This window comes from Pelodiscus sinensis, chromosome 30, assembly GCF_052426305.1.
Source record: "Pelodiscus sinensis isolate ZL-2025 chromosome 30, ASM5242630v1, whole genome shotgun sequence".
NCBI classification, from domain to species: domain Eukaryota; kingdom Metazoa; phylum Chordata; order Testudines; family Trionychidae; genus Pelodiscus; species Pelodiscus sinensis.
The window spans coordinates 4,983,098-4,996,501 of NC_143081.1; the positions used below are offsets into that span (position 1 = coordinate 4,983,098).

General features: G+C 55.4%; 1 protein-coding gene across 1 annotated transcript in view; it reads left to right on the forward strand.

Moving 5' to 3' along the window:
* The first annotated feature begins 1,619 nt into the window (after positions 1 to 1,619).
* Positions 1,620 to 13,404, forward strand: part of LOC149521031 (alpha-1B-glycoprotein-like) — a 39,621-nt gene continuing 27,836 nt past the window's right edge. The window contains exons 1-7 of the mRNA XM_089774196.1: positions 1,620 to 1,636; positions 1,894 to 1,985; positions 2,122 to 2,160; positions 3,464 to 3,556; positions 4,493 to 4,786; positions 5,403 to 5,725; positions 11,847 to 11,853. Coding sequence (XP_089630322.1) covers positions 1,620 to 1,636; positions 1,894 to 1,985; positions 2,122 to 2,160; positions 3,464 to 3,556; positions 4,493 to 4,786; positions 5,403 to 5,725; positions 11,847 to 11,853 — 865 coding nt within the window. The remainder of the gene's footprint in view (positions 1,637 to 1,893; positions 1,986 to 2,121; positions 2,161 to 3,463; positions 3,557 to 4,492; positions 4,787 to 5,402; positions 5,726 to 11,846; positions 11,854 to 13,404) is intronic.

Below are 13,404 nucleotides of genomic sequence, written 5' to 3' on the forward strand. Positions count from 1 at the left end.
TCAGAGCCGGAGCTGGGCTAATGGACTAAGCCAGGAGTTTTCTGCAATGTCAATGTCTAAGGAAAGGCTGAACCTTGGAACTGCAGATGTGAGTAGAAATGGGAATGCTGAGTAAGACACAACCATGTTACTTTCTAATTGTGTGGTGTGGGTCATCTTCTCTGTGCTTATCCTATGTGACCTCGGATCCTGATTTCAAGGGAAGCAATATCTGGATTTAAACTTCCTTTTTTCAGTTGCCCTATAACACACAGCAAACAAATTGTCTTCTTTGTTTTGTCACTAAAATCACCATTTAAGGACTGTGATCTGATTCCTGTGTCCTAGAAGGCAGGGGGGGTCTGTGTGAACATGACTGAAATGGACGGTCAGCTATTAAGAAATGACTCTTTGATTTCATGATCCCTTTTAGTTCTATTCTTCTATGAGCTTATGAAACAGAATGGAGGTTTTAACACAAGACACTAGAGAGCATCTGTGGTGACCTGCTGGGCCTGGGTTCTCCACCCCCAGCATCCAGCGCACATCTCTAAACACCTCTATTCCCTTAGGAGGGACAGTCTGCATTTTAATCTTCCATAAACACACGCAGTGACCCTCTGGTGAAGCTTGTGGCTTATTCTGGGTCTTGGAGCTGGCAGTGGGAGGCTTCTTCTTCCTCGTCAATATCCTCATCTTCCTCATTGCCCACTGCTGCTCCTAGAGCCGGGGAATTGTCTAGTTCTGTGAAGGGCCCTTCATTCTGTGCCTGGGATTCTCCCCACAAGGTGACCCCTTTGGGCTAGAAACGCCGGTTTCAGCCTGGAGGAGGAGACCCAGGTCTGAGAAACAGCCACAGGATCCAAAGGGGCTTTGGGCACCACCAGCACTTCAGTGAGCAACTAAAATGCAGCCGCATCCTGGGAGGGTTACGGCCGCCGTGTCACAGCCCTGTGGTCATTGTGCTCTTGAAGATGGAGCTTTTGAGCTGGGTCACATTAAAGACTGTCCCTGGGGGGGGAACCACCCTCCTCCCCCGCACCCAAAGGCCAGTAAACTAACCTCTGGTCAGCACAACTCTCCATCCCTCCCTGGGCTCCATAATCTGCAGCCCCATTGACACTCGCCTGGGCTCTGCAGGTCGTCAGCTGGTCCTGAACAGGCCAATGACTCCGAGGACTTTCTCCCAAACTCAGCAGCACTTCTCCTCCATCTGCTGGAGGATCCCGTCCACCTTTCCTGGGACTGGACCCAGGGTGCTGTGGTGAGAAGCTGAGATCTTAGATGCCTCTGAGCTTCCTTAGATGCGTTTGTACCTTGGATTCTTACCCAGGGCCCTGCACAGGTCCTCTCTTCTCAACCCTTTCCCAGTCAGGCTCCATCTCCAGCTGGGTATGGCCTGGACTCCAGCTCCTGTTCCCCAGTGTGGGGTCAGTCCCATGCCACGGGGTCAGGGTTTGGGGACTGGAAACCCGCCCGAGCCCCGTCACTCGCTGTCTGTGCCAAAGTTCCCTGCAGCCCAGCAGAACTTCCCAATGTTATTTTTAAACACACGGCAGGGCCCCAGCTGGATCTGGGCCTGGCTGGAGAGTTGTCACCAACCCCCCGCTGGGGTCAGTGTGTTGTGTCTCCTGCAGTCGATGGGGCCTGGTAGAAGGTAGAGTAACTCAGCTGAGTTTCTTTTACCCCCAGCTGCATTCCTGACCCAACCCCAGAGCTGTCAGTCACTAGGGGCTGCTGGTTTAGCTCCTCCCCCAGTATCAGAAGTGGAAAATCGGCAGCCGTCCCCCACACGCCCTGCGCAGCGAGCACCGAATTCGGTTACGCTGCCGAGCAAAGTGGTGACCACACCTGAGGCTGTGACTTCCTCTGCCTGCGTCAGAGGCGAGGGTCCCATCCCCCCCCCCCCCACAGCCAGACGGGGCCAGTAGCTGAGCTGAGAACCCAGCTCCCAGCCCAGAGTGACCGGCTCAGCATGGTGCTGCCTCTGCTCCTGCCCCTGCTGGGTAAGTGCCCCCCTCGGCCCCCGGCCCTTCTGTGTGTCTGTCTGGAGACTCCCCTTCTCTGCCCACATCTCTCCCCTCTCCTGCACCCTCAGCCCCTCCCCAGAGCTCTCACCCCCTCTCTGCTCTTCTCCTCCAGCCTCTCTCCAGAGTCTCCCCAGGCCGGTGACCCCCGCAGGTAATGACGCCTCCTGACCCTGCTGAGATGCTCACGGTGGGCTGGGAGGATTCAGTCCATGGGGGGTGGGGATCCCCTGCCCTACACATGAGGCTGATTAAATGGTAGGGAAGGGGGATTCCCAGGTGCCCCCATGTCATCCCCGGGGGGGTCCAGCAGCCCCGTTCACAGGTGTCACCCATTGAAACTGCAGCTGCAGCTCCAGTCCAGAGCCACGTCCATGGAGCAGAAGAGCAACCACAGCTGATGCCTACTTAGGGCACCAGTTTGGGGCTGTGTGTGTGGGGATCCCTCTGCCCCAGCTCTCGGCTCCCGCAGAGGGCTCAGGGCCAGGAGCACAGACCCAGCACCATAACTCAGGACAGGAAAAGCAGGCTTTGCTGAGACCCCAGGGAAGAGGCGGTGAGAGGAACAACTCACCCTCCCTACCCCATGTCTGGCCAGCCCTTCTCGCTTCTCTGCAGCACCTTCTAGCTACTGCTGGCTGGCCTGGGGTTGAAGCACTGGCAGAAACCACCCTGCTCCTTTTGGCCTCCTGCTTCCCCCAGAGTGTGGGATCTGGAGCTGCACTGGTGGGTGAAGGCCCCTCCCAACCTGCCCTCACCCCTCCCCTGGATGGAGAGGGGGCAGGCTGGGGATACTGGGACACATGAAGGAACCTTCCCAGCCAGGTCCTCTCCTGCCGCCCCTTGTCTCTGCTGGGACAGGCCAATTGTGTCCTGATTGCTCCTTGGCACCATCCCCTTCACAGCTCATCTGTCCCCGGGAGGGGGGAGCAACAGGTTGGGGGGAGGGCAGTGTCATTGGGAGTCGCAGGATGTGGGGTGCAGGAGTGATGATGCAGAGACTGGGGGGAGGAATTTGCCCAGCTGTGCAGAAGGCAGGTCCATGTTCTAGGAGAGACTCCAGGAGCTGAGCCTGTTCAGCGTCACAAAGGGAAGGTTTTGGGGGGACTGAATCCTTGCCCAGAAGTTCCTACATGGGGAATAGACACATGACAATGGAGGGTTCTTCAGGTGACGAGACAGTGATTGTACATAACCGGGTTTCTGGGAGCGGGATCGCCACAAATTCCAGCTGGGAATGAACTTCGGGTTTTCATCATCGGGGGAGAAGTAATGGGACATGAGAGAGACAGAATCAGGCCGTAGTTTATTTGCTGTGGGGTATTTCCCAGTGTGGGGGTAGGTGCTGGGCAATGAGCTGCGGCTGGTTTCTGTTTATATTTTCCTCTCACTTCTCATTTTCCCTTGATTGCATCCTGGCCTCTCCCTCTGCACTGACCCCTCTGCCTCTGTTCTAGATCTCCTGCCACCTCCTACCCTCATGACGAGAGCCACGAACCAAGCGTATCCCCCCGGGGAGCTGGTGAGGCTCATATGCTCCCCACCACACGGTGAGCAGGCTGGAGGATACAGATTCTCCTTTCGAAAAGGGCAGCAGCACCTCCTCATCCCCTCTGCAGAGCCCTGGCTGCATTTCCCAGCTGAGAGGGTATGGGCTGGGTCCTACACTTGTGCGTACTGGAGACAGGATCCCAAAGGAGCAAAGTCATCTCAGAGCAGCAACTCCATCTCCCTCACAGTGACAGGTGAGCCCCTTTCCTGCTGTTGGGTGGGTGGGTCACTGGGAATCTCAGGCTCATCCCAACACATCAGCTTTGGCCCCTGCTTGGATCAGGGCCCCTCCTTGCCAGGGGGCACTGCTGCAGGGAAGCTCACAGCACTGGACGCTGAGCTGGGCACTGTCAGGGAGACCCTGAATGAACATTGAGCTGCCTGGATTTTCCATTGTGACTAGTGTCAGGAGAGGGATTGGTCACTGTCCTGTTCCCCACCCCACTGCTGGCACCAACACCCCAGCTGGTGAATGGGCGAGATCCCAGCAGTGGTAAAGAGGATGGAGCTTCCCTGGAGTCACTGGGCCAGGTCCCAGCTGGAGTGTGGGAAGCTGCCATGGGGGTCACAGAGCCCTTAGTGCTGGGTATCCTGCCCTTTTCCTTCTGGGGGCAGCTCCCTCACACCCCAACCTCCTCTGTGCAAGCCCCTTTGCCCCAGCCCCTGCAGGCTGAGCTGGCCTGAGCAGGAGATGCCCCTCAGTTCTCAAGCAGGGAAGGTTGGTCCCACTGGATTCCCAGCAGGGAGATCTCTGCTGCACAGTGTTTGCATGGCCCAGCAGGGACGTGGTTCCTGGGCACGGGTCTGGCTCTGGCTCGGTCTGTGTCCAGGATCCCTTCTTCCTCTTTTGGCCTTCACTGGTCCTTCCCCTGCCGCTGTGGCCCCGGCCTCCCAAGTAGGAACCATCCCCTTCCCTGACCCCTTCTCTTTTCCAGCCCCCGAGCTCACAGTGTCCCCACAGCAACCTGTCTACATCACTGGGGAAGCCGTGACCCTGACGTGCTCAGCTGCCGGGGCACCTACTGTTTCTGGGATCCGGTTCTTCAGGTATGGCCAGAAAATCCACTCCAAGGAGCTCCAGTCCCCTCAGGACAGTTACAACCATCCCCTGCAGCTGTCGGGTCTGTCTGGGTCACAGGCCGGAGTGTACAGCTGTGAATTCTGGAAGACACTGTCTGGGCGAGAGCTCCTATCAGAGACAAGCAGCCCCATCAACATCACAGTGACAGGTGAGTCCCCCTTTCTCCTGCTGTTTGCTGGCGCCGGGGCAGGGAATCTTCTCATGATGCCCAGGATGAGATGCTGAGCTCAGCACAGGCCCGCTTCTCCCCCCCCCCTCCCGCCCAGCCCTGTCAGCTGTTTCTATTTAGCCCAGTTGTAGTGGAAGGAACATTCACTGGTTCAGAACAGGAACTGTAGAGACACAGTCAGGTGTGGGAGTGAAACCTGCAGGTCCAGATGCGAGGGGCAGGGAGAGCCCTGCCTGGGGAATGGTCCCTTCACCTCCTGAGGGGAGCCAATCAGACAGGGAGTTGCCGTGTCCCCAGACAGGAGGATGAAGCTCAGTGTCCTGCCGCCCTGAAGTGCAGGAGCCACCGTGTGAAATTAGGAGCTTTGTCAAAATTCCTCCATCCCAGCAACCCCCATTGTGTGTGAAGGGGCAATTCCCATCCCTAGCCCGGCCCTCGCTCATGTCTGTGGGGAGCCCCCCAGCATCCTGAGGTGAACCAAGAGCTCTGGGGAGAGAGTCCAAGTCAGCTCTGAATGCACTGAACTGTGGGCACCATCTTCACTTTCTCCCCTGTCCTGCCCCTGCTGATCCCTCCCCTTTCCTGCTCCCCACAGATCCCCCTCCCCAGCCAGTGCTGAGTGTGGATCCCCCGTCTGGAGCGGTGAGTGAAGGGCTCCCCCTGCTCCTCACCTGCACGGCCCCAGGGGACACCGGCGAGAGGAGGTTTCATTTCTACAAGGATGGAGTTGAGTTTGTCCCCAGGGATGCAGGGTCTGAGATCAGCACCATGGAGCCCGGCTCCCGCTCTGTGAAGGGCTCTGTGCTCAGCATCCCACGGGCCAGTCCCAATGACAGCGGGGAATTCACCTGCGGGTACGAGGACAACGTGAGTGGGAGGTGGGTCCTGTCCCTCAGGAGCCAGGCTGTGAATGTCACCGTGAATGCCACCAGGACAGGTGAGGTACCCCTAATACCTTAATTGAGCTGAGCTTGTTATTCCCATGGGAAGAAACCCATCCCCAGGAGCTCTGCTGGGAGAGGGAGGCTGGTTGGGGTAACATGGAGATAGAAAAGATATTGGAGGTGAAATTCCCTTCCCCCTGCTTTCTCTGTCCTTAACACTTCAATGGCCCAAGTCCCTCAGCACCTCCCTATGCCCTAAATGGACTGAGCCCTCCCCCATTCCCATTTGCGGAAGCAGAAAGGAGGAAGCACGTTTCACAGGGGCTTGTGCCACCGCAGGGAATTGAACCTCCCTTGTCAATCCCGTAACAACTGGATTTTCCTTCCCCCTCTGGGGCAGGCTGGTACAGATGGAATGTGCCATTTACAATGCAGTGGGGGGGGGGGGGGGTTCACCGGAATTATTTTGGAAGGGCAGGTCCCTGCATCACCAGGAATGTCCCAGTGCCAGGTGAGGCAGCCCATGGCTTGCTGGCCTCTACCTAGATAAATTCCCCTTCTCACCCAGCACATTTTCCAGTGGAGCAACCAGCACCCAGGCCCAATGGCTGAGCCTGAACAGGGCAGGGTACAGGGCAGGCAGCCAATAGTGGAACGGACACTAATGAGGGGTGAATGAGGGTCAGTGTCCCCCACTCTGAGAAGGGCTGTGGGTGGGTTTCATGTCCCAGATTGGGGCTGCTGAGATTGGGAGGGCGGCTTATCACGAGTGCTAGAAGCACAGACACACGGACACCATGCGCGTCCCATCAGCAGTGATGTTCACCGGCTGGTTCCACTCCGGATTCTCTCTCCACAGCTCGCAGCTTCCTCTGGCTCCGGGAGCTGGCCGTGGGCGGCTCCTTCTGCCTCATCAACGGCCTCATCTTCCTCGTCTCCTGCTGCTCCTCCTAGATCCCAGTTCCTGGTTTGTTCTGCGCAGGGTCCCTTCCTTTTGTGCCAGGAATTGTCCCCACAAGGAGACCCCTTCAGGCTGCACTTGCTCCCTTTCAATTCCAGCCTGGAGGGGGAGATGCTGTTGGGAAGCGCTGGAGTGAGAGCTGAGAAACATCCACAGGATCTGCAAGGGCTTTAGCACGGTCACCAGTTCCGGAATCAACCAAAATGCAGCTGTGTCTAGAGTGGGGCACGGCTACATATTCATCGGGGTAGCACCCTCGTGCACAGAGTCTGCTTGCTCAGTGAGAACTCCTGCACCCCTGTCTTCACCCCCTACACACAGACACAACGCCATGGGCACCCTCTGCCTTGTGCGGTATCACAGGACTCGACCCCGGCTCTGGCCAATGACATCACTGTGCACTATAGGAGGCAGTGCCACAGGCGGAGAGCCGGCTGCCCTCTGTACTTCTGTTTTATCATCTGTATCGGAACTGAGGGGAACCAGGCTGCCCGGGGTTAGAACACCAATGGGGCAGGATGCAAGGGTCCCCCTCCCCCGCAATGCTCATATTGATCTAAATATGCATCACTCCCAGACGCTTTGGGCAACATACCCCCTGTAACCGATCCAGTTTAGTGTCACACCCGGCTGGGTCTGTGCCTCTCACTTTGGTGCATGAATCATTCCCATGTGGCAGGTTGGAGCTGTGCGGTTTGGGATTGTCTCTGGTTTGAAATGGGCAAATGAGAGCCAGCAATTCTTCTCCTCTGGCAACCCTAATGGCCAGATGATCAAGTTAATGGCTTGTGAAAACCTCTCAGAGGGGTCGCCGTGTGAATCTGTAACTTGGAACACAAGGCCTGCTCCTGTAGGGTATGTCTACGCTACAGCACTAATTCGAACTAAGCTCATTTGAATTAGTGCATGTAGACCTAAAAACTAATTCGAATTAGCGTTTTGCTAATTCGAACTAGCATGTCCACATTGAGACGAAAGTTAAGGCTGAACCGAAGTTAAGGCTGGCCGGAAGCAGTGCCGGCAGGGCATCGGGTTAGGACTTAGAGTGTGGAGCTGCTGCCTCAGGCTAGCCGAGGGCTGTGCTTAAAGGGACCCGACCCCCACCCCGGACAGACAGTTCTCAGGGGTTCCCTGCTTGTTTGTCTACCTCAATGAGGGACAGCAAAGCAGTCCTGACTTGGAGTGCCCTGAATGCCCACACTCGGCACATCACAGCACTCGGCCATCAGCCCGGCTGCACTTGCCGCAGGCTGCCATCTGGGGGGGGGGGGGGGGGGTCAATCGGGGGGCTGTCAGGATCCAGGAGTCCCTGCAGGAGAGCTTCCACCCCAAGGAGCCCACAGAGCCTCCCCAGTCCTCCCCATTGGGGGCTCATGCCCCATTCCTCCCTCACCTCCTTCCACTTACCCCTCCCTAGCCCCCCTTCCTGATGTACAAAATAAAGGACACGTGTGTTCAAAAATAGAAACTCTCTTTATTTAACAAAACTGGGGGATGGGGAATTAACCTCTGGGGAGACTGGGAAAAGGAGGTGGGAGAGGGGAAGAGAGAGGGTGGGAGAGGGGAGGTGGAAATCTGGGACGAGGGAGCTGGAAGGGGGAAGCCAGGGGAAGAAGAAGGAAGGGAAGTATCAGCCTATGGTATGCCGTATCTTCAGTACTGTGTACAGATGTGGTCTCCTCACCTCAAAAGAGATATTTTGACCTTGGAAAGGGTTCAGAAAAGGACAACTAAAATGATGAGGGGTTTGGAACAGATCCCATATGAAGATAGTCTAAAGAGACTGGGACTTTTCAGCTTAGAAAATAGGAGGCTGACGGGGGATAGAGGTCTATAAAAGCATGAGTGGTGTGGAGAGGGTGAATAAAGAAAAGTTCTTCATTAGTTCCCATAATAGAAGGACTAGAGGACACCAAATGAAATTAATGGGCAGTAGGTTTAAAACTAATAAGTGAAAGTTCTTCTTCACCCAGCACATAGTCAACCTGTGGAACTCCTTGCCACAGGAGGCTGTGAAGGCTAGGACTATAATAGAGTTTAAAGAGAAGTGAGATAAATTCATGGAGGTTGGGTCCATGGAGTGCTATTAGCCAGGGGGTAGGAACGGTTTGTGGAAGGCTGGAGATGGATGGCACGAGACAAACTGCTTGATCATTGTCTTCAGTCCATCCCCTGCAGGGTACCTGGTGCAGGCCACTGTCGGCAGACAGGATATTGGGCTAGATGGACCTTTGGTCTGACCCAGTACGGCCGTTCTTATGTTCTTATGTTCTAAACTCAGGGCTCAGAGTCCGGGGTCTCACTGGACTAACTTGATTTTCATGCAAACTTGCTCCTGGGTTCACATGTGGCCTTTGGTGGCCAGGCTGGCAGCTATCCAGTTAATTAAGTTAATTCGAAATAGCACTGTAGTGCAGACATACCCTGAGAGAATTTCCCAAGGGGATCGCTGTGTTTGGGCCCAGGCAGTGACCCACAACTTCCACAGAACTGTCTGCACCTGGGTTCACAGGCCGTGTCAGTTTCACAGGAAGTGGCACCCTTTTGGATTGGATCTATTCCAGATGCATTCACGGGTACGTAGCACACGGAAAACCCCTTCTGGCGAATGCAACTCTTGGGCTTCTGCTGTCACAGCGTCTGCCACCCTGCACGTCTGGGGAGCATGTTCTGAACTGAAATCTCTTTCTTGGAGCCGTTTCTCTTTTCACACGTCGTTAATACCCCACACGGGTCTGTCTCCGAGCAGAGACTCTGTCTGCTCACAACAAGTTTTCTTCATTCTCTGCTTTATTGCTCCATGACGCCATCAGGTGTCTCGCCTTAGAAGAGGGCGTCTCTCAAGGGCTCATTCCTTTCTGACTTGCCATTTTCTTCACATTTAGTCAGTATCTGACTTCCTGCTTTCACTTTCATCACACTTAAAATTGTTATAAATGACCAAAGCTTTTTGCCCCCCAACATTTTGTCTCCTCTGTCTGTAAGAAATTAATTCAATTCACATTCATGTCAGATTTGTTTTTTCAATTCTCTATTCCACTCCCTGATACTGTCAGATTGGATGGAGGTTGCACTTTTAGCTTTTTTGTGCTCACACAGACCATGCACAAGTGTGATGGATGGGAGCGGTACTGCTGTATTTAAGACACTTTAGACATCCAGTTATTGTAATTGTCTGTAAAGAGTTAAACCAAGAGACAGGAATATCCAGGGGGCCAGGAGAGACAAGGCTGAGAGAGTAAGAGATCTGCATAGAAAACCGTGTTCCTTCCGCTTTAGTTCTTGTGTGAGTTCAGGGCAGGAGCTGGGCAAGAGATGGACTAAGTCAGGATTTTTCTGCACTATCTGTGCCTAAGGCAAGACGAATCTTGGAACTACAGGTGCATGTAGAACAGGGGAAGTTCAGTTAGACGCAACCATTTTGTTTTTATTTTGTGGTGTGGTTCAACTCCTCTCTGCTTAGCCCATGTGACCCCTGATACCAACTGAATGAATCTGTCCTTTCAATCTGCCTTTTTTGAGTTGCTCTGTAACACGTAGCAATCAAGTCTGTCTTCTTGTTTTGTTATTAAAACACCTTTTAAGGACTATGATCTGATTCCTGTGTCCTAGACGGCAGGGGGTTCTGTGCGATTGTGCCTGAAACGGAAGGTCGGCTGTTAAGAAATTACACTTTGATTTCATAATCTCTCCTGAGGAAGATTTAAAGAACTTGGGGTTACCCCACAGGAAGAAGTTCTCAAGTGAGTCATCTCAAGGGGTTTTGCATTTGGCTGATTGGAACTTACCCCACACAAGTTCAGGGGATCTGTGACCTTACAGGACAGTAACTGAAGCTTTAGTAGCAGGGAATTTTAGGTCTCTTGTGGGCCCGCAACTTCTGCATTCGAAGTGCCAGAGCAGGGAGCAGCCTGGACAAGAAGCCTTTGCTCTTCTCAGTTTGCATCCTCCATTTCAGTGGCAAACCCTGGAGTTAGTTCCACAGAGCTGTCAGTTTTCTTCTCATTCTCTGCTTCTGACACCCTGTCATGATCTCAGGGTTCATTCAGTAACAAACCAGCCAGTAAATAAATGGCCAGGGAGGTTTTGGAATCTCCATCCCTGGGGATAGTTAAGAGCAGGTTAGACAGACATCCATCACGGATGATGTCAATTGTGCTTGTCCTGCCATGGGGGCTGGGGATGGAACTTAAGGTCACTTTCTTCTATGAGGTTATGAAAGTGAATGGAGGTTTTAACACAAGACACTAGACAGCATCGGGGGTGATTTCCTGGGCAAAGCTACCCTGGGTTCTCCACCCCAGCATCCAGGGCACCTCTCTTACCTCCTCTGTTCTCTGAGAAGGGAGCATCTCTACATTTTAATGTTCCATAAACACACTCAGTCACCCTCTCTTGCACCTCGTGGGTTATTCAGGGTCTTGGATCTGGCAGTGGGAGGCTACTTCTTCCTCATCGATATCCTCATCTTCCTCATCGTCCATTGCTAGTTCTGTGAAGGGCCCTTCATTCTGTGCCTTGGATTCTCCCCACAACGTGACCCCTTTGAGCTAGAAATACCGGTCTCAGGTCTGAGGAAAATCCATAGGGTCGGACGGGGCTTTGGACACCATCAACACTTTAGTGATCAACTGAAATGCATCTAAAATGCAGCCGTGTCCAGGGAGAGAAACACCTGCTGTGTCACAGCCCCCACCTCCGTCAGGTGGCCCCCTGTCCTGCTCCTCTCACCCCCAGCTCCATCTCCAGCTGTACATGGCCCAGCCTCCAGCTTCTGTTCCCCAGAGCGGGGTCAGTCCCATCCCACAGGGTCATGGTTTGGGACCTGGAAACCTGCCCCAGTCCCGTCACTCACCGTCTGTGCCAAAGTTCCCTGCAGCCCAGCAGAACTTCCCAGTGCGATTTTCAAACACACGGCAGGGCCCCAGCTGGATCTGGGCCTGGCTGGAGAGTTGTCGCCAATCCCCCGCTGGGGTCAGTGTGTTGTGTCTCCTGCAGTCGATGGGGCCTGGTAGAGGCTAGAGTAACTCGGCTGAGTTTCCTTTACCCCAGTTGAATCCCTGGCCCAACCCCAGAGCTGTCAGTCACTAGGGGTTGCTGGTTTAGCTCCTCCCCCAGTATCAGCAGTGGAAAATTGGCAGCCGTCCCCCCCACGCCCTGCGCAGTGAACACCGAATTCAGTTACGCCGCCGAGCTGAGCGGTGACCACACCTGAGGCTGTGACTTCCTCTGCCTGCATCAGAGGGGAGGGTCCCATCCCCCTGCACCAGACGGGTCCAGTAGCTGAGCTGAGAACCCAGCTCCCAGGTCAGAGCGACCGGCTCAGCATGGTGCTGCCTCTGCTCCTGCCTCTGCTGGGTAAGTGCCCCCCTCAGCTCCCAGCCCTTCTGTGTGTCTGTCTGGAGACTCCCCTTCACTCCCCACGTTTCTCCTTCCCCTGCTCCCCCTGCCCCTCCCCAGAGCTCTCACCCCCTCTCTGCTCTTCTCCTCCAGCCTCGCTCCAGAGTCTCCCCAGGCCGGTGACCCCCGCAGGTAACGACGTCTCCTGGCCTTGCTGAGATGCTTGTGGTGGGTTGGGAGGACTCAGTCAGTGGGGGTGGGGCTCCCCTACCTCCCACATTGGGGGTGGTTGAAATTGCAGGGAAGGGGGATTCCCAGGGCCCCCCGTGTCACCCCTTGGGTGGTTCCAGCTGCCCATTCACAGGAGTCTCCCATGGACCCTGCAGCTGCAGCTCCAGTCCAGAGCCATGTCCATGGGGCAGAAGAGCAGGCCCAGATAATGGCTCCTTGGGGCATCTCTTTGGTGGGTCCCTGCGCAGGCCGTAGGGGAGAAGCTGCCCCTGCACCATGGGTGTTTCCCAGCATCAATATGGGAACTTCAGCAGAGACAGCGAGGGCTGGACGGGCTGTGGAGACTGAGCTCCCAGCTCCCCATGGCACTGAGCGCCCCTAGGCAAGGCCCATCAGTGTGGGGCCATGTGTGGGGGTCTATCTCCCCCAGATCTGCGACCCCACAGAGGGCTCAGGGCCAGGGGCACAGACCCAGCACCACCAGCCAGGACACTCAAAGCAGGTTTGCAGAGACCCCAGAGAAGACGTGGTCAGTGGAAAAACTCCCCCCTCCCTTCCCCATGTCCGGCCAACCCTTCTCACTTCTCTGCAGCGACTCTGGGGGGTCTGGGGTTGAAGCATTGGCAGAAACCACCCTGCCCCTCTCGGCCTCCTGCTTCCCCCAGAGTGTGGGATCTGGAGCTGCACTGGTGGGTGAAGGATCCTCCCAACCTGCCCTCCCCCCTTCCCGGGATAGAGAGGGGGCAGCCTGTGGACACTGAGACACATGAAGGAACCTTCCCACCCAGCTCTGCTCCTGACACCCCTTGTCTCTGCTGGGACAGGCCCGTTGAGTCCTGATTGTTCTTTGGCACAATCCCCTTCCCAGCTCCTCTGTTCTCGGGAGGGTAGAGCAGCAGGTTGGGGGGCAGGGCAGGGACACTGGGAGGCCACTGAGCATAGAGCAGCAAGTTGTGGGGTGCAGGGGTGAAGATGGGGGAAGGAATTTGCCCAGCTGTGCAGAAGGCAGGTCCATGTTCTAGGAGAGACTCCAGGAGCTGAGCCTGTTCAGTGTCACAAAGGAAAGGGGGGGGAGGGGACTGAATCCTTGCCCAGAAGTTCCGACGTGGGGAACAGACACGCGACAATGGAGGGTTCTGCAGGAGACCAGGCAGTGATTCTACACGATCCAGTCCCTGGGA